This window comes from Mustela lutreola, chromosome 5, assembly GCF_030435805.1.
Source record: "Mustela lutreola isolate mMusLut2 chromosome 5, mMusLut2.pri, whole genome shotgun sequence".
Classification (NCBI taxonomy): domain Eukaryota; kingdom Metazoa; phylum Chordata; class Mammalia; order Carnivora; family Mustelidae; genus Mustela; species Mustela lutreola.
In genome coordinates, this window is record NC_081294.1 from 51,761,280 (window position 1) to 51,782,550 (window position 21,271).

The following is a 21,271-nucleotide window of genomic DNA, read 5'->3' on the forward strand; positions in this document are numbered from 1 at the left end:
CTACATGGTTCTGTCTAGAACCATATAAACTAGACTGGATTTTGGTTACCAGGATTATTCCCCTTTATTCAACCCTGTTTCTCCCATATGCATGAACCCTAAGTCCTGAAATAACATAGAAGAGGCAAAGAACTATTGGCTAAGAAGACAGACCAGTACTTCTCAGATGTAACATGCACAGAAATTATGGAAATCTTATTAAAATGCAATACAAATGTAGTAATCCAAAGGGGCAACTGCACCCCAATGTTTATAGCAGCAATGTCCACTATAGCCCAACTATGGAAAGACCCCATTGACAGATGTCCATAAATACATGGAAGGCAGCTTTGCTCATCACTATACGACCAACACTGTCCATCCACACATGAATGGATATATATATATATATATATATATATATGTATGTATGGGAATATTATGCATCAGAAAGTGAATTATTATTCATTCCAAAAAAGGAATATTATTCATCAAAAAATGAAATCTGCCATTTGCAATGATGTGGATGGAACTATAGGGTATTGTGCTAACCAAAGTCAGTCACTCAGAGAAAAGACAATTACCATATGATCTCACTGATACATGGAATTTGAGAAACAGAAACAAGGCAGAGGATCATAGGGGAAGAGAGGAAAAAAACGAAACAAGACAAAACCAGAGAGGGAGTCAAAACGTTAGAGACTCTTAATCTCAGGAGACAAACTGAAGGTGGCTGGAGTGAATGTGGATTTGAGGATTTGGGCGGCTGGGGGTGGACACCGGGGAGTGTCTGTGCTGTAGTGAGCGCTATGTATTGTGTAAGACTGATGCATCACAGACTTGTACCCCTGAAACAAATACTGCATTATATGTTCATGATAATAATAACACAAAAGTTGGAGAAAACAGAAAAAAGAAAAATAAAATGCAATGTGAACTAGGCTTAAGTAGGTGGAACCTGGGATTCTGTGGTTCTAATAAACTTCCAGGCAAGGCAGATGGCGTTTGCCACATGGATCACCTCAGCAGAGCAAGTGATTAGGAGAATGCTGCCGAGAGGACAGCATTTACCTTGCCATGGGAGTCTGGCAAGGGATGTCTGGTATCTAGTGTGACCAAGAGACAAACAATGTTTCTTCTGAACCAAGGTTTTATTAGCTCCAAGATAAAAATATATATATATTTTTTTATGTTTAAGTTTTAATACTTGAGAAAACAAAAGTTAAAATCTGATACAAACACTGCTGCACAAGAAAAGAATATATACACATTTGAATATCAATAGAGTCAGTATGTGAACCTGGATGTACAAATGTATCAAAACAACCTGTTATTGAAGGCCTTAAAGGAAGTAAGAGATTTTTAAATCAGATAAGGATTAAAAGATCGCAGAAGGAACAGTAACTGTTTCTCAAAAAATTTCCCTTGTCCACTAGGAATTGTAAACTCTGTGTGACATGGAAAGTTAGAGGTCACATAATGCATCAAGATATTTTGAAGACGTAAGACATAAATGCCCACTGTAAACCCAAACAATCTAAAAATAATCAGCATTTCATTTTCCTCCTAAGATCAAATTGATATACCAGTCATGTTCACAAATTTTGGCAAAGCAAAATAAAAACTCGTTCCATTGTTTTTTGAAAATACATGTTATTTCTTCCACCAGCTGCTTTAGTAATTTAAGCTTAATTCATTTTGTTAAATATGAAGCATGAAAAATCTTATAAAATCTTGCACTCTTAGTTAGAAGAAGTGAAAACTTCTTTCCAACTTCAACACTGTATTTTAATAATTGTGAAAATGATCAAAAACAATATATTTGAAGGTCTTTAAGAGCACTTCAAAATATATTTGAAGAAAGTATTTTTCAACTGTTGTTTATTTTTAAAAATCTTTATCTTGGAAGGATAAGCTTCAAAGGTATCTTGAAAGGGATCATGCAACATCAATATAATTGGAGAAATTCCCTACTGATGAAAAATAGGGTCATTTATAAATTAACTTCCAATTTTCTAAAAAAAAATTCTTGGAATTTATGCCAGATGCCTATGGGATACTTTTATTCCTGATTATTCTCAATACAAAAGTTACTGTTTAATACTGTAAAATCTACTTTATTTCATAGGTTGGTTGGAATAGCATTATTTTTTAAGTTCTAGAAGTTACCAATACCAAAATATTATTTGATCTTATGAGGGAATAAACTTCTTGAACATTAAATTTTTTCTCTTTGAAAGATGCATTAAACATTTCTGATTACTAAAAATGTAAAGCTTCTAGCACTTCTTGAACACTGATTTCACTTTCCAAAAATGTAAATATTCTCTCAATGCCCAGAGCAACAGAACTCAACCAAGTATTTGGTGACTGTCTCTTTTAAGAAGAGAAGTATCAATTATTCCAAAAACTAGCTTGCCTATATCTCTGATTTTAACTGTATTCCTCAGACAAAAGATCACTTCGTTTTATACAAAGTTTTCTTGCTTTATAATCTACAGAATGTTAGTGAGCTTAAGATGATTATCTTATAATTGCACATTTGTGTAAACCATTGTTTTTCTTTAGAAAACACATTTTAGCTTAATAGGGAAACACAAACCTCAATATTGAATATAATAACCTATGATAACTGATAATACTATAAAGTCATTAAACACACCCCAAAACTTCTGAAAGTACATTAATGATTTTTTTAAATAGCCATAATCCCTTAAAAAACAAATTATTTACAAATATCTTAGAGCAGTGGAACCTATGCAGTCATTACATGATGTGGATATGTTCCTTGGAGAGTCTACCTACAGAGCAGAAAACACTGCATTTATACTGTCCACTTGCCATTGAAAAACTGAAAGCAGCATGATTTTATGAAAGAAAATTAATATAATTGGAAGGGTCTAATTAAAACTGGCATTGTGCTCTCTAAAGAAAAATAATAATCACATGATAGAATTTTTATATAGCATCACCATAAGATGCTTTAGTAACACCTTAATTTTAGGATTGTTAACACATAATTCTGATATATAAAACATTATTTTAATGTAAAAATTCATATCTGTACTCAGAGGAAACTATAGTAAAAATATTTTTAATATGCGAAAAGTTACTAACTCAGTTTCCCCTTTCACATTGCACAGCATTCATCTAAAATATAAGGTGTAGATTCTTATAAATAACATATAAAAGTCTTGGGTTTCTTTTTGTTTTTTTACCAATTTCAGTTTATATGTCAATATCTAATGGTTTTTTTTTTTTACCAAAAATATAATAAAATATTAACAACTTTAATATAAGCCAGTTAAAAACCATTCCTTCTGATTTGGAAAGCTTAAAATGTTAAGTAATAGAATTCTACCAACCCTAGAGTAATGTCAAGCTAATCAGCAGCAGCCATTGGTACTTAGTATTGTTCAATCAGGTAATCCTGATCAAAAAATTAAATTAGGTGCCTTTTGTAAGACAAGTGCCAAACCGTTGCTATTTTATCAAAATGCAATAACTAATATTAAGATTAAGAGCACCACTGTTGCTATTAGCCAGTATAAAACCTCCATATTTAATACATATTCAAAAATTCAACAACTATAGTTATAACTCTAGTAGTGTTATTTAGCTCTACATTTCCCTTAAAGGGCAGACATTAACAAAGATGCTATGTATTAAAAATCATATCAATATCTATTATTAATAAGAACATTTTGATGATTTTACAACTGTCTGCCTCAAAAGGGTACCTCTGGCGAATTCAGAAATGTGAATTCTGATGCACACTCTACCCATCCCCAACCTCCAACCCTCACCTTCCTGTGCCTAATATCTGAACCTATTTGGACAAACACCCACAGGAGAAAACTTTTAAGATGTGATGCTAACATATTTCACTCTCTTCTTTTCCTGTTTTCTTAAAGGATGCATTTGTACTTATTTTCTAGGTTTCTTACTTCCAGTCATAACAAAATAATGGTCATCGTCTTCCTTTTTCTTTGTGGTAGGTTTTTTATCTCCACTAACTGCTTCCTTACCAGATGAGGGTGGTTTCCTGGTTGCAGCTGGGGCTTTGCCACTTTTTGGAGGCCCTTTTGCTGAATACTGGCTCTTAGTGGCCATCTGTGCTGACTTTGATACAGGTTGTGTCTTGACAGAGGACTGGGGAAGACTCATGAGAGACAGTGGGGTACGGCCAGGGGACTTCAAGGAGCTGGGTCCTATCTTCTGGGATGGATTTTTATTCTGAGGCTGCTTTTTGGCAACTGAAACCATATTCTTATCTTTTGATTCCTGTGCAGTTTTTGTAGGTACAACTGAGGATACAGACAGTGGCTGGTTTAAATTTAAGGCTGACTTAAGCTTGTGTGCTGGCATTGCCCCAGCTTGTGGGGCTCTATCAGAGGGCTGAGACGGTGTTCCTAGACTTGTGGGTATAGTTTTGGAACTGGATTTTGTTATTTTTGCAGGGGAATGGAGAGAGGGGGAAGGTTTAGGCCTTACATGTATATTTGCCATAGGTGGCTTTGGATGCTTTGACGATGAATCTGAATGTGCCGCTGAAGGAGACTCTGCATTATCCCTGGAAGATTTCAGAGTGTGTTTCAAATGCTTTGGTTCAGTTTTTCCAGAAGACTTATTTGGCACAAGTGCAGACTCAGGCACATCTCTGGGCTTCTGGGCCATAACAAGATTGGCCTGAGAAGTATCGTGTGATGAGATAAGTTTTCTCAATGACTGAGATTCACAAGGTGTGGTTCTGGATGAAGCTGGTGAAGAAGTGCTTTTACCTACTGCTTTGATTGAAGGGGCCTGTGGTTTCTTTGTGATGCCTTTTGAAGATTTGAGCTTAAGATGAGAAGATGATGCTGGAGAATCTGGCAATTTGGAACGGACTGACACAGAGCCCAGATTCCCTCCTTTCAGGGAAGATGCTGGCAGCAACCCATCCAGTGGACGTACCTGCTTTTCTTTGCTTCTTGGAATACCAACTGGCATGCCAGGTTTTGATTTTTGTTTCTGAAACATGTTAACAGCTGACAAAGGATTCATTTCAGGAGGCTGAGGTGTCCTGGCAGACGAATCAGGTACATTTTCATTGGAAACTCCTTTTTGAAAGGCTAGAATTTTTTGTTCTAGTGTAGCAAATTGTAATATTCGACAGGGATCATATTTAAGCAAAAATCCTTGAAGAGTATCCCAGCCTCCACCAACACGGACCATGACATGTTTTCCATGAAGCATTCTTATAAAGAGTATTTTATCCCCAAGTCGGTACCGTCCTTCAGATAAGTACTCAATAGAGAATCGATGGGAACAACTGCAGGGGGGGTCTTCAGCAATATGTTTAACAGCCTCATGTAGCTCCTCATGCTGACAGCACGATTTCGGAATGCTAATGGAATCTTCGGGCCCAGAAGTATTAAGTAAGGTTTCTTCTAGTTCGATTTCTTTCTCAAGTTTTACTAATACTGGTGGCTCAACCCCATATCTCGACACAATTCGACCAATTTCAAGAAGACAAAGATACACCTGTCTTGGATCTTTGTGCAAAACTAGACCTTCGGATTCAAAGAGGTAAGTCTCATCAACCCCAATGTGCCTGCACCAGTAAAGGAAGTTCGCAGTATTATCTCTAGCAAAGAATGAACCTGAGGCAGCATCTTTCTTACAAGGCACTTTTCCCATTGGAAAATTCCTGGGTTCTCCAGACTCAAAAGTTTTCACCATGCTTTGAAGAACATCAATCAGTTGGCATAGTAGTACTCCATTATCAAGTTCTTCCAATAATCTTTCTGCCTTAACTTCAATACCTAATAAACCAGATAGCCAGATCGACAGATCTTCTTGCATGGGCAACAGGGTGGCTTCATGCCTCACAGCTATCCACTCATCATACTGACAAACATCAGCCAAACCTGGCCCATGTCTGGGGGTCAGAGGACTCCGTGGACTTAGAGGCAGGTCTTCTCCAAACCATACTTGAGTTGCAGGTTGCATGATCATCTATATTGAAATGAAACTGCTTTTGCGCCCAGGCGCGGGATGGTCACTTCTCCCTGCGGGGTGACATCTCGGTTCAATCTGTGCGAAGCCGGCACGCTCCTGACCAACCGCCGCCGCCTCCGCCTCCGCCTGGGAGATAAAAATATTTTTTCCCAGCTCTGTCTCTCTTGTAAGAGAGAAGAGCAGATGTTTCTGATGTTGTCTCTCTCTAGCAGTCTAATTTTCTTCAATAATCTACAGTGTACAATCACCAGTAGCCCACAACTGAGAGATGGAGCCAGGTCTAAATGGTTTCTGCACATCTGTATTCACATCAGTTTTTTTTTTTTTTAACTCCTAAACCTTTTATTTTTTATTTTTTAAATTTTTTAATTTTTTATTAACATATAATGTATTATTAGCCCCAGGGGCACAGGTCTGAATCGCCAGGTTTACACATTTCATAGCACTCACCATAGCACATACCTTCCCCAAGGTCTATAACCCCACCACCCTCTTCCTACCCTCCTCCCCCGGCAACCCTCAGTTTGTTTTGTGAGATTAAGAGTCTATTAGTCACATCAGTTTTATTTGAATATTTAGGGTGAAGAATAGTCCACTCTGGCATCAGATCTGACTTCTGTTCATATCCATCAATAGACTCGTTAACAGCCTTCAGGATTCCCCCTTCTTCTAGTCTGTGCTACATACGCTGCTCTTATACCTCACTCACAAACAGGTTAATGTGTCATTTCCATGCCTTAAAAACACATAACAAGACAGAAAACAAAAATGTGGGAAAATGTCTTTATGGCCTTCTCAACAAGTCCAGATTTAAAAGCTAATTCTTCATTCAGGCATTCAAGACTCTATCACAGGGCTTCTAGCCACCTCAAAGCCTCATCTTCTGTTATACTTCTTGCTCTTTCAAAGCTCCACCCATACTCTTTTGTAGTCCTTTGGTCTCCAAGCCTTGGTCCAAGTGATTTCAGTGAACTGAAATATTTTCCCCACTCATATCAAATTTCTGTACAATTTCAGGGTCCATATCAACTTCCACCTCTCCCAAGATCATCTTGTCTTTCCTTCCTCAAGTTTTCACAGCGCGCTGCTTGAATTTCTACTCATAGAGTTGTCACAGCCAGTTTGCCTGAGAAGGTTTGTAGATGTGTTGGTCCCAGCCACCAGACTACCCTGGAGGGTGAGGAACCAAGTTCTCTGTAGCCTGTGTCCTCTTAATAAGGGTCTTAAACTGAGGGAGGCACTCACACAAGATTGCTGCATTGAATTGTCCACATACTAACCCTCTGGCTGTGGTTCACCAGATCCCACTTCTGAGAATGTTGGGATGAGCAGATGCTACTTGCTGAACTGCAAGGTAGTCGGACTGCAAACGTGAGCATCATTAGAGATTTGTGGAATTCCTAGGCACCAGCCTTAGAGTCACTAAAAGAAAGGCAGTGCCATTGGTACTAGTCCATAAGAGGCAGCTGCTAAGTTGAAGAAAAGGCCATGGTGTCAAAAGAAGCTTCCTGGTGTTGCTGACTTTTAATATATATTATCATTCTGAGGTGAACAAGAGTTCCTTGGAATGGCCATGGGCCTCTGGTAATGACTTTCTCTGGGCTGACAGATTTTGAAAATCAAACTGCCATGGTAGTCTCCAGAGGCAGTCAATACCTACAGTGCAAATAAAATAGTGCTCCCTGGTGAAAAGGGGATTTAGTCAAATGGAAGAGTTTGTTAGCTCAAGAGTGAAAATGGAAGATATTTAAATTAACAAGGCCAATTGCATGGCCTAGGAGATACACACAGCTGTGTAATAAAAAGCTATCAAGTGTTACACCAACCCATCTGCTTTCTCATAAGGGGTGACAGAGAATGTGAAGGCCTAGCCTGCTGTTGCTGAAAGTGGTCGGAGCCTCTCCGTCTTACCCCATTCTCTCACACACCTTCGCTGTGACAGGCCTCAGCTGGGGAATCACACACCGAAGGATATCAGATCAGATGTTCTTGCAGAGGAATTTTAAGTCTGAATGACTGGCTGGTCTTTGAAACAGACTGTTAACATGTGTCTTGACAAATAAGAAAAAAAAAAAAAATTCATACTGCTTTTACTTTTTTAAGATTTTATCTACTAATTTGAGAGAGAGAGAAAGAGCATGAGGCGGGGGAGGGGCCGGGGGGTAGGGGGAACTGGAGAGAGAGAAGCAAGCTTCCCACTGAGTAGCTGAGCAGGGATCCCAGTGAGGTGGGGCTCCACAGATCATGACTCAAGCAGAAGGCAGACACTTAATGGACTGGGCCACCCAGGTGCCTCTTCATTCTATTTTTAAACTCCAGATGTGAGCCCCCTTCTTCTGTGCTTGCATAATAACCTGAAGTAGCACTAAATAAATTTAAATTATCTGGTAAGGAATCCATACACTATACTCAATTAGTATACTCAATTTAAACAGTGAGCATACATTTTTCAAATTGGTACCCATGACTTGGAGTGGAAAGGCGGTATATAGCAGATTATTAGTACATTTGCCAAGATGGGCCCGAATTATGTTTGGTGAAGGGCTTATGTGAACAGCAGGAGGCCTTGGGGGCTCATGCATGCCAGCTGCTCTTGAAAACATATATGCATAGTTAAATATGGCATTGCTATTTTGTTTAGGGGAGTCAGAACGAATTCAAGAGGTGATTTAATGCAAGGGAGTTTTAAAGTTGCTAAAATGTACTTCACAAGCATGATCTCATTTAATCCTTTTGAGGTGAAAACTGTTATCCCCAGTTTACAGATGAAGGAACTACAATTTAAAGAGGTTACGTGACTTTCTCAAATGTCAGAAATGGGAGTTAAACTAAATCCCCTTCAACATCAGGGTCCAATCCCTCCATAACTACTTACTGCTATTCAAAGCCCTATTTTCAAATCATTCCTTAATATCACAAAAATATGTCTGTAATCATCTCCCTCACTGTATCAATACCTTTTTGCAATGTGACTCTGCGGCTACTCCCAAGAAAAGATAAGAGTATTTCTCTATACCCTGAATCTCAGCTGCCCTTGACACTTGTTTTAATCAAAGAAGTAAACATGGAACCAGTTCTAAGCTGGGGCTAGTGAAGGTTTGGTAGCTCCCCCTCCCTCCCTTTTGGAATCCCACTGCCACTCTGTGCAAGGCCTTGCACAGCCTGCGGAGGAGGAGGGACATGTGGCCACTCACCCCCATCACAGCTGTCAGCCAGCTCCAAGCCCATCTGCGTGAGAACCACACATGCATGTGTGAGCCTGGCTCAGAGCCTCTCAGCTCACCTGCAGCTTCGTAAGCAATAATAAATAGTTGTTTGAATCCACTAGCTTTGGGGGTAGATTGTAAATTAGTTAAAGCTAATAGAGGACACTAGGTTCTGTAGAAAACAAAAACAAACATCTTTCTTCACCTTCAGAGAATCTCTAACTGGATTCATAAGTACTATGGGCTCAGCCATATGGCATAACCCAAATCAGGAGACTTACCTAGATTCCTATCCCAGTGAGGCTACATACAGGCTGTAGGATTTGGGGCAAATCATAGAACTCAGTTTCTATACTTAAAAAATAAAATTTTTCTAAATAACAATCGTCAAATTTTTGGACTTAGAAGCTCTTTATATTAAAAAAATTATTGGGAGCTCCCAAAAGCTTTTGTTTAGGTGGATTATACCTACTGATGTATACTATGTTAGAAATTAAAACAGATATTTAAAAATATTTATTCATTCATTTAAAATAATAATGATCCTATTTACAGGCTAACATAAATGACATTTTTATGAATAGTCGTTATATTTTACAAAACACCCACACACAAAGACTGGTATTGTTTTGTATATTTGTAAATTTCTTTAATGGCTGGCTTAACAAAAGACAGCTGGATTCTCATATTTGTTTCTGCATTCAGTGGTTGTGATAATTTGTTTCATGGAGCCTTTGGAAAACATGACTGTACATTTTGAAATAATGAAAGTGAAAAAAGCAAATAAAGGCTTAGTATTTTTATGAAAGGAGCTTTAACCTTGAGGGCACTCTGAAAAGGTCTCAGCAACCCCCCAGCGCCCTTGTAGATCACAATTCAAGTCACTATTTAGAGGATATCTTATCTGAAATTTGGTTAAATTTAAGGAAAACTCCAAATAATTCATAATTTAAATTACTAAGGACTACCAAAAACTAGTAATTTTGTTTTTTTATAGTAGAAATAAAAAGGGACTTTGAAAAATAATTTTTATTCCTTAGACTAAATGTGTGTGTATGAAATTATATTTTTAAGATTGTATTTATTGATTTTTCAGAGACAGAGAGAGAGAGCATGAGCAGGGGGAGCTGCAGAGGGAGAGGGAAAAGCAGACTCCCTGCTGAGCAAGAAGCCCAATGCAGGACTTGATCTCAGGACCCAGGGATCGTGACCTGAGCTGAAGGAAGACACTTAACTGAATAAGCCACTCAGGCATCCCTGAAATTCTTGAAATTAAATGCAAATCATTTGGTTCTCCAGTGCAGTGAAATACATATTTTTTTTTTAAAAGGAAGTTAATGCATTTGTATACAATTGAAGCTATTGTCCATCCCTATCGGACTATCAGTTTGGTGGAAGTTGTATATATGTGAATGCAATGAACTGCCAATTCTCTTTGTTTGGTCTCTAAATGCTTATGCAAATTAATTCATATAAACAAGACCCTGAAATTGACATCATTAGTGCAAGCCAAGCAGTTAACATTTGGAGCTTCTAACATGGAATAAAACATTTTCATCTTAAAAAATAAAGTTATGATAAAAACAGCTAAAGTAATGCCTTAAGCCTTGAGCAATATGGAGGCAAATATGCACTCTTTTAAACTATTGATTATATTCCTGGCTTCAGAATAAAATTATTCCTTAAATATAATTTTTTAAATGTTGACACCAAAGATAAAATACAGGACATGTGGAAAATGCTTAAAACTAAATAATTATCAAGACATGACCCAAATTCAGCCAAGCTAAGTACAGTATCCTATGTCTCTATAGGTTTGTTTGTTTGTTTGTTTTGTTTTCAAGCTGAATAGAGAACTAGCTTGCTGTGGTGATTTTAATAAAAATGTCCACATATTATTTGCTATTACTAACTACAAATGGTGAAGCTTAATTTCCATCTCCTGGAGTATGGGCTGGACTTAGTGATACAGAATATAGCAGAAGTGATGAGATGTTACTTTTGAGATTAGGTTTTAAAAAGACTTGGGCTGGGGCACCTGAGTGGCTCAGGTATTAAGCATCTGCCTTGGGCTCGGGTCATGATCCCAGAGCCCTGGGATCATGCCCCACATTGGGCTCCCTGCTCAGTGGGAAGCCTTCTCCCTCTCCCAATCCCCCTGCTTGTGTTCCCTCTTTCACTGTGCCTCTCTCTCTGTCAAGTAAATAAATAAAAATCTTAAAAAAAGAAAAAAAAAAGACTTGGGCTTCTTTTGAATGTACTCCATCTGTCTCTGTCTGTCTTCTTCTGGTCTTCAGGTTCCACTATGTTGGAAGCTGCTCTGTGGAGAGACCCATGTGGTGAGGAACTGAGGGGGTCCTCCAGTTGACTGAGAAACTGAGACCCTCAGTCTAACTGGAACACTGAGAGGAACAAGACGAGTTCCTGAGTTTTAAAAAATGAGTCCTTACCTGGGTGAGCCTTCAGATGGGACCAAAACCCTGACCAACAGCTTGGTCACACCTCATGAGGAACCCTGAGCTAATCACCTACCTAACTGACTTGTGATTTCTGAACCTCTAAACTATGAGAAAATAAATATCTACTCTTTTAAGCTATTAAGTTTTAGGGTAGTTTATAACCCAGCAATAAATAATATTGGGTAAATCCTTTTAATATTTATCTTCAGTAAATAATGGGCACAATCTTTAATATGTGATAGAGTAATATTCCCTCTCTTGTAGGGTCTGAACAGAGCAGCAAAGAAACGAAGCTGATTTATTGGTTGTCTCAGCCTACCAGTATCTGGGTTAAAACATTTGGCAGTCAAATAAGGGCTAAGAATCTCAAATGCTTCAGGGGTCAAACAAAATGCGTAATATATATAAGTCCCGAGGACAGCGCTGAACTGGAGAGTGTGCTCCTATATCTGAAATAATTCAAACTCAAGGACTAATGCCAGAAAGAATGACATTGTGCTGGCAAACAGACAGACAAACAAGTACATTCTGAATAAATCTGTCATCTGAATCTGTGAGTTTCCATCATAAAAAATCAGAAAGCACATTTCCATACTTGTAGAGTGACCTGATGGTCACCTCTGCTACTAGTTTGCTTTCTAAATTGCTTTAAACCAATTTCTTTGGAAATGTGGAAGCCCCTTTCTTCCACCATTGCTTATTAACAGACTCAGGAACTGTGTTCCTCTCCTAACATAATGGTAATTAGGTCAGTGATTTCAAACCAATAAGCACCCAAACAAACATAATTTTCTAGATGGTGAGGTGTTTGGGCGATTTGTTTCCAGCCTGCAGAAGAATAGCTTGAGCATTTGCACTTTGAATATTTGCAACCCAGCTTGTTTAAGGCAAGATGCCTGAATGTCTAAACATAACTAAGGTCATACCTTTGATTTGGCAGCAGGTAAGGGCAGTGTACATGATACCTTGTACTGATCCTACCAATCCAAATCAACTGTTTTATTAGTACTTTTTCTATATAGAACTTCGATATTCGTTAGCATATGACACTAAAACAAACTATCCACAAAGATTTCATAAAGCAAAACAAAAAGAAACCAAAGTACTAAAATTAATTTCCTTTGATCCTAAGGCTTGTGCAATTTCAGAAAAAAGGGCAATTTTCTGACGGGAGGAAAATCTCAATTGATTTTCAAATTCAAGGGGCAGTTTTCTCCAAACCACAGTATTGTTATAGAACATTGGTTTTAGAGTACAAATGGTTTCTATGATGAGGGGAAAAATAAAGGACAAATATTACCAACATAGTTAATTGGCATTTAATATAACAGCATTAGGACTTAAAGAGTGATTCACCCTCAGTAGTATCCTCAAATTTTAGTGGGCCAACAAATCACCTCCAGGACCTGTTACTCATGCCCATTCCTGGGCCATACCTACAGAGTCTAATTGTGTAGGCTAATTGTGTAGGTACATTAATAATTGTACCAGCAGATTCTGATGCATAGACTACATGTCTGTGCTTGGGAGAAACTCTGCTCTATAGAGTTTGAAAAATTCCTTAAAAATTCAGGAATGTTCTAAGACATACATATGTTTATATTGTCTTAGATGTAGAATATCCTAGGAGCTAGGGACTCTATAATCTTGGAGTCTATATATGAGATAACGAATCTCTCCTCTAGCTTACAGCATATATATCTGCAAATCTGTTATTTCCATATGTCCAAAATAAAACTCTAGCTGTGGTCTCTACCTTCCAAATATGTTCATTGAATTCTCTCTGTTTCCCAGTACTGGTCTCATAGACTATGACTACATCAGTTCACGCCTGCAAAACTGCTATCACGGCCTAACTGGTTTTCTGGGTTTCAGTTGTACTCCCCTACAATATATAGTAGGCAGTGTGCTTTAAAGGAATAACCTGACCTTGTCACTCTGTTCAAAAGCTTCTAGGTACTTCTCAGTTTACCTTATAAATAAAACAAGAAACCCACTTACATGATCTGAGTCTGGTCTTGCCTACCTCTTTGAAGTCAACTTCTATTATTTTTCCCTTAGTCTTTTAGCTATACTATATTGGCCTGCTTGGCTCTTTAAACACAGGAATCATCTTCCCAGTCTTGAGGTCTTAGCACTTGCCTTGTACTCTCTTCATGTAGATCTTCACATGAACGTCTCTTATTCCTGATTCAGGTTTCAGCTTCAGTGACCTCCAGATGAAGCTTGGCCTCTCTACCTTATTCTGAACCATCACCCTGATTCCCGAAAATAGTTGTTCTCTATATTTTTGTCTTAATTTTCTTATACTTGATCATTCAGGGATGAGTTTCTCTATTCATTCCATTGGCTGTCTCTCTGTACATAAGAATGATGCACATTCTTATAGGGCAGGAATGTGTCTATTTTCTTCACTTTGGTATAAAAAATATCTGAGATATTGTTTGGTACATGATAAGTGTTAAATAAATGTTTTTGAATGAATAAGTAAACTCTGGTGATTAACATCTATATAACAGATAACATTGGTCTCATCATCTGTATATATTCAAAATAAGCCAAGAAGATCTTCAGTAGGTATATAGTTTAAAATCTAACAGATTAAGAACTGACTTTTAAAAAGAAGTATTAGACTCAAATCATAACAAACATATAAATACACAGATTGGAAGATATCTATTTACATGGAAGGTTTGCCAATTTTTAATATGTACAAGAGCATTTGAAACCTTATTTAGTATTCATACTACAAAGGAATGGGTCTTCTTGGTTCATGTTCTATGGAATTATGATACTTTTATAAAGTATCTTATTGATATCATAAAATGTGTTACTCAAAAATAGATTTCTGTTATGGGTGCTGGGTGGCTCGGTGGGTTAAGCATCTGTCTTCGGCTCAGGTCGTGGTCCCAGAGTCCTGGGATTGAGCACTGCATTGGGCTCTCTGCTCAGTGGGGAGTCTGCTCCCCACCCCCCGCCGCCTGCCTCTCTGCCTACTGGTGATCTCTCTCTCTCTTTCAAATAAATAAAATCTTAAAATAAAAAAGATTTCTGTTATTAATTTGTTGACATGCCACTTTAGTTCCCATTCCTTATTCTGTTGTCAACTCAGTTTTTCCAAAATACAAGGCTCACTGGTGGATATATGGTTTTAACAAATACAAGGGGCAAGAATGAAGTAAGTAAAATTTAAAACCAGTGTTTAGAGCCAAGCACATGCCAAAAAAAAAAAAAAAATAGGATCAGGAGAAGACAAATGAAGATTGATGCTTTGCTACACTTTTTCAAATTTGCAAACCTACCTAAATTTAAGCAAATAGATGGCTGAATAGACCACATGGACATCATGTTTTTTTCAGATCTGTCATAATAAAGAACCATGAGAAAATTTTCTGACTGTTTTAAAGTGGTAATGGGAGCTAGGAGAGTTTATATAATCTGAATCTGGCTTATATCTATCTTTACAATTTATGTAGAGATATGGCATATAAAAGAGAATAGCTATAGTACATAAGTTTAGGGTTCTCTGCCCACCAACACCAAACATCAGTTGAAACTACTCCTCCCCACAGCCTCTGCTGAACCCGGACGGTACCCTCAGTTGCAGCCATGGCTGGTTATACATGACGGATGTCTACTTTAGGCTGGATTAAGCATATTCCTTTGCTAAGAATATGGAATCCACATATTGAGAGATTGAATCAATATATTTACCAGTGAAATATGAAAAGGTAATGATTCAGAAAGGGAGAGGAGAAGAGGAACAAAGAAGCCATAACTTGCTATAAGAAAGTAGGGAAAGTCAATATGCAGAGAATGAACAATGAAGCACAGATACCATGGGAAAAGGTACATGCGGCTCCTGAGAAAGTCAGAGAAAGGCAGAGAGAGACATGGACAGAGAGGTATTCTAGTTCTCAAAGCCTCAAGTTTACCCTTGGAATCCTGGATATTTCTAAATAACTTTGAACAACCTTTTCTGAGATATCTCTGAGGTTGCTTGTTGTATTGTTAGTCAATACATACTTACTAAATGCCAACTATGTGTATGCATGGTTCTCAGCACTTGTGGCACATTGGTAGAAAAAAAAAAAAAGCCAGCTGCCCTTACTGAGAATGCATGCAAGTTGGGGGAGATGGACAATAGATAGTGGGCATAACAAACAGGTAAATTATATAATATATTAGAAAGTAATAAGACTTATGATGACTATGGACAAATAAGAAACGTAGTGCAAGGTGAGTAGTATGTGGAATCTTGGGAGGGCACTTAGGTTGCAATTTTTTTTAAGATTTTATTTATTTATTTGACAGAGATCACAAGTAGGCAGAGAGGCAGGCAGAGAGAGGAGGAAGCCGGCTCCCTGCTGAGCAGAGAGCCAGATGCGGGGCTCCATCCCACGACTCTGGGATCATGACCTGAGCTGAAGGCAGAGGCTTTAACCCACTGAGTCACCCAGATATCCCAGTTAGCTTGCAATTTTAAGGAGTGTGGTCAGTACAGGCTTCATCAGAAAGCTGAATATAAGCAAAGACTGATGAAAGACTTAGCCACAGGTCCATTAGTGGAAGAGCATTTCAGGTAGAAAAAAAGAGATGGTTCAAAGGTCCAAAGCTGGGATGATACATGGTGTACCGGAAGGACAGTAAGAAATCCAATACCGCTGGAACAGCGTAAGCAAAGTGAACGAATAAGAGATGAGATCAGAGAGGCACTGGGGAAGGGGGTCTTACAATATGGAATCATGTAAGCTATTAATTAGAATTTGGTTTCAAAGTCTGAGTGAGGGCTTTGAGCAAAGACATGACAAGATCTGGCATATGTATTAAGAGAATTATCCGAGCTTCTATGTAGAGAATGATCAATATGGAGTTATATAAAGTTTGAAGACGGAAAACCAGTCAGAAGACTCTTGTAGTAATCCTCGTAAGAGATAATGGTACTTCACAGCATGGTGGAAGCAAAAGAAGTGGTGGGAAGTGCTGGAATTTTAGAAATATTTTGAAGTCCCAGCTAATAGGATTTTATGTAAGATGTAAAAAAAAGAAGTTGACAGTTAAACCCCCTATGTTTCTGCCCTGAGAAAATGGAAAGATGAAGTTGACATTAAATGAGATAAGAAGGGCTGCACACATTACAGATTTTGAAGAGAAGAGAGGAGTTCCATTTGGGGCATACCATTGAATATATAAAGTCTGGGAAAGAAGTTTGGGAAAGAAGTCTGGATTAGAGATAAATATTTGGGTGCAATCAGCATATTGATGATATGTAAAACAATGCAACCTTGTGAGGCAGCCCAAAGAAGTGAATGCAGATTAGAAAGTAATCCAAGAAGTGAATCTTGATGTGCTCTTGTATTAAGAATAGAGGATGAAGAGAAGGAAACCACAAAGTAGATTGAGAAAAAAAAAAAAAAGTAAGAAGGAAGCCTTGAGAGAGTGCAGTTTATGAAATCAAGGGAGGAAACTGTATTAAGGAGAAGGGGTAATCAGCAGTATCAAATGATCCTGATGTAACAGGCTGTGGAAACTGTACAAGATGGAAGTTGAGGAATGCCCATTTGAAGTTAGCAATCTGAAGAGCATTGTCAACCATGACAAATGCAGTTTTGGGGACGCGGTGGAAGAGAAAGGCATACTGGAATGGTTTTACGATGACATGAGAAAATACACTACTAAAGGAATTTTGCTACAAAAGGGAAAAAAGAAGTGGTATGGTGGCTAGGAGGGTTTGTTGGAAAAAAGGAAGATTCGTTTTTTTAAAGCTGGAAGAAATAACAACAGCATGTTTATAATACTGATGGGAGTGATCAGTAGAGAACTAAAGATTAATGATACGGAGAAGAGAGCATATATTGCTAGAATCATCTTCTCAAGTGGGCAAGATGAAATTATATTTAGATGGAAGCATAATAACTGCAGGGATAAGGCAGATGTGTGGGCATGGATTCTGGTAGGTGGATAGGTGTCGCGGTGGGAATATTCTGAGTTCTTTTACAATGACTCAGTTTTCACAGTGAGGTAGGAAGCAAAGTCATTAGCTGAGAGTAAGAATGCGGTAGCAGGCGTTGGTAAAGTAAGAAGAGAGGGGGGAAGGTACAGAGTAGTCATTTAGGAGAGGAGAAGAATGAATGGACCAGAACAGCATATTATTATTTGGCAGCATCAGAGTCTGAAGTCTGTGGTCATGAATTTAAAGATCCTTTACCTGAGCTAGTGTAAGTAGACTTTTTCTTTGTATCCAAAAAGCCTTGACCAGAATACAGAATTACATGGAAGCAGTTGTGCCTCCTGGGAAATCTATGGGGTGGCAATTTTTTATTTTGATGTTTTAGTAATGAAAATCTAGAGCACCATTACGTGTTACTTTTTTTTTTTTAATTTTTGCATCAGAAAAAGAAAAAAAGCCTAACTCATTTTAACACATCTAAGCATACGTAGTCTAGACTGTTAAGGACTCATGAGTTAGATGTATTAGAAAAAAAATACGTGTATTCAAAATTCAAAACAATTTTTGAAATATTTGCTACTCTGTCACCGGTGTCATTTTCCAGTCTTTTGCTGTTATGCAGTGCTGATAATACAGTGCATAGTTTTAGGATCTCTGCAAAACAACACTGATAAATTTTTATAAACATCAAATTTGTTTAATTGTTTTAAATAGAATTGTAGTTAAGTTTGAAATAAAATATTTCATAGCACACAAGGTTGTTTATTTGTTTTCCCAAAATTCATATGTTGAAAGCTAATCCCTAATGTGATAGTATTTGGGGGTGGAACATTTGGGAGGTGATTAGTTCATGGAGGTAGAGCCCTCATAATTGACATTAGTGCCCTCATAAGAGAACAGAGGCTCCCTTACCTCTTCTACCATATGAGAACCCAGCAAGACTACTAGGAACTGTATATGAACCATAAGGTCGGCTGTCATCAGACACTGAATCTGGGGTGCCTCCAACTTGGAATTACAGCCTCCAGAACCATGAAAAATAGAAGTCTGTTGTTTCCAAGCCACATAGTCTGTAGTATTCTGTTATAGCAACCTGAAGGAACTAAGACACATGCTACACACACACACACACACACACACACACACATAGAGTTTCTGAAGCCACATGATTTCTCTTAGGGTATAAGGGTGACAAGCAGGATAGATATGTCTCTATTAGAATTTCGATGATAACATTGATAACTGACAACAGTATATTTAATGACATATTGCCGTATGTAGGATTAGGAAGCCAAGGTTCATAACCCCAGCATTGCCTGGTTCTAAAATATACCTTACTTAAATGGGGGGGGGGGGATGTCAGAGTCAACAAGTGTTTTTCTTACATATTAAACATTTAAGGACCAGATTAAATGGCTTCTTACAGGAAGACTTGATCTCTTTGGCTAATATTAAATTCCCCTAATCCTGAATAACTTGAAAATAGAACCTGCATTTTTAAAAGTATTTCAGTTTGTGTGATGACTACTTCATACCCTGTTTGGCTTATTTTCTGAAATACTTCTTAATATAGTAGTGTTTTGTGACTGAATCACTCATAATAGACATAATATGACCTCATTAATCTAACACTTCACTGTTGCTGCTGCTACCACCATGTTTAATAAGCTAGAGGCACTTTTAATAATCAGGCATTTTATGCACATTAAAAATTTTATCATCATCCCAACTTTACAGATGAAGAATTAGGGATACAGAGAGGTTAACATATCTGCTCTAATCAACTAGTAAGTGGTAGAACCAGGATTCTATCCTTTGCCTATCTATCTCCAAAGTGTTTTCTTATTTATTATGCTTTGGGGTTTCTCTTTTTTCTCTTGTTTAAGTAATACTCACATGAGCCTCTGAGATAGCAATATAATGAAGATGTTGAGGATTAATGATGCTGTTTTATTTTTATTCTTGTGGCAAAGTGGGATTTGTGAATAGCTCTTCTTTCTGTTTCTGGAATCTGACCACATTACAAAACTTGAGACATTGCTTAGAGCTGGGGTTATTCTTAGGTGGGCTTTTTGCCTGTACCTGGGAGATACTAGGTACTTCAGGTGTCCACTGGGTTGGCATTAAAAGTTCCCAACTTATCTAGAATGAATTCTGTAAAGCCAGTGAAGCTGGCACTTTTATGTCAGGGAGCATTTTGTTCTGCCCAATTCCCCAGAGACTCAACGTTATAAAAAGTAACCTAGATTCTAAAGAATACAATAAACCATCTCGAAAGGAAATGACAGTCATAGAAAGGGAATCTCTTTCAAAACTGCATTTAAAATGAAAAATATGACTGGCACAGTTAGCTCCAAGGCAGAATGCTGCTGATGAAGCAATGACCAAAGAATATCTATTATCTCTCCATCATCCAAGGGTTTCTATGTTTCCACTGCTCTTAGCTATGAAATAGGCAAGTGATTGTTCTCCCACATTTGGATACTTGAATCTCATTCAAGTAAATGTGCACAAAGGACTATAAATTTAGAACCAATCGTTTGACATTATCTGAACAAAATCAGCAGAGATCTAATTTAACCAAAGAAAAATTTCTCTTCAAATGCCAGTCATCTGGGTACCTTAAGAGCAGGAACAACATTCATCATTGTCCTACTTAGCACGTGGTAAGTGATCAGTTAATTTTTCATTGAAAGAATGTATGCATACATAGATGAATGTATGGTGCTCCATTTTTAATAGAAAAATCAGGGCATGGTTACTAGGACAAATTGGTAATTATCCACTTTGTTATTGATAAAGATTACCAAAATAGTGTTTGAAGTACCCTCTTAGAAATTCAGACCCCGTTCTAAGATATGGTCAATTGATGAGGGGGAAAATGTATGGAAAATGATAAACACAATTTCTAATTTATTAATCTTTCAAGAATTGGATTAGGAATCTCTCGATATCAGTAGTGCATCTTAAGTTCTCTATTCTTGAGTTTTTTTAACCTCATTACAGAGAATATTTATAAATTTCAAATTGTAGGCATGAGTGAAATTCTCTGTACACAAACTAAAAAAACAGACTTAAATGCTATAACTGGATTCACACACGTGGAGTTGTTGTGAAGACACAATGAGGTCATCTACATGAAAACGGTCAGCGTGAGGTCTGGCACATGTTGAGAGCTCAATAAATGTGAGATATTATTTTTGTTGTTGAAAATTCAAATAAATTATTAAAAATAACCGATCAGGTATTTAGAGTTTGCCAAAATACTATGAGTTAACATTTTTTTTCTTTCCAAAAGTAGTGACTAAGAATTATCATCTTATTTCAATCCTCCCCAATTAATACACTGGAATTTCTGGTTTATTTGTTGCATTTAATTCAACCCCATCCCTTCTCCAGTTTCTACTTACAGCAAAATTCATGTGCACACTTGAATTTGATAGGTGGTATCTTTCTCAGATGCATTATTTAAAGCCTAATTATCCCCTATCTTCAAAACACCCCAAGAAATGTCACTGTGAGTGTCAGAAAATGTTACAGTATGTTTCAAAGTTCAGTGGGATTCACATATACATTCAAAGACCAAGTTTAGCTTCAAAACATTAACACCAGGAAATAACAGAATTTCACAGGATTAAATGTCTCCACCAAAGATAAGGAGGCATTTTAATGGGAAA

General features: G+C 37.6%; 2 protein-coding genes across 6 annotated transcripts in view; both read right to left on the reverse strand.

The window, feature by feature from the left end:
* The window catches only part of GABRB2 (gamma-aminobutyric acid type A receptor subunit beta2), a 247,981-nt gene that overhangs the window by 56,072 nt on the left and 170,638 nt on the right, over positions 1-21,271 (reverse strand). The gene's annotated exons all lie outside the window — the stretch shown is intronic.
* LOC131831864 (GAS2-like protein 3) lies at positions 1,162-6,104 on the reverse strand. The gene has a single exon (XM_059174219.1). The coding sequence runs from the start codon at positions 5,974-5,976 to the stop codon at positions 3,907-3,909; it is 2,070 nt and encodes a 689-aa protein (XP_059030202.1). The 5' UTR covers positions 5,977-6,104; the 3' UTR covers positions 1,162-3,906.

Bases quoted from the DNA above. Each gene is read 5' to 3' on its own strand.
- LOC131831864 (XM_059174219.1), bottom strand. From the start codon at position 5,976: ATGATCATGCAACCTGCAACTCAAGTATGGTTTGGAGAAGACCTGCCT.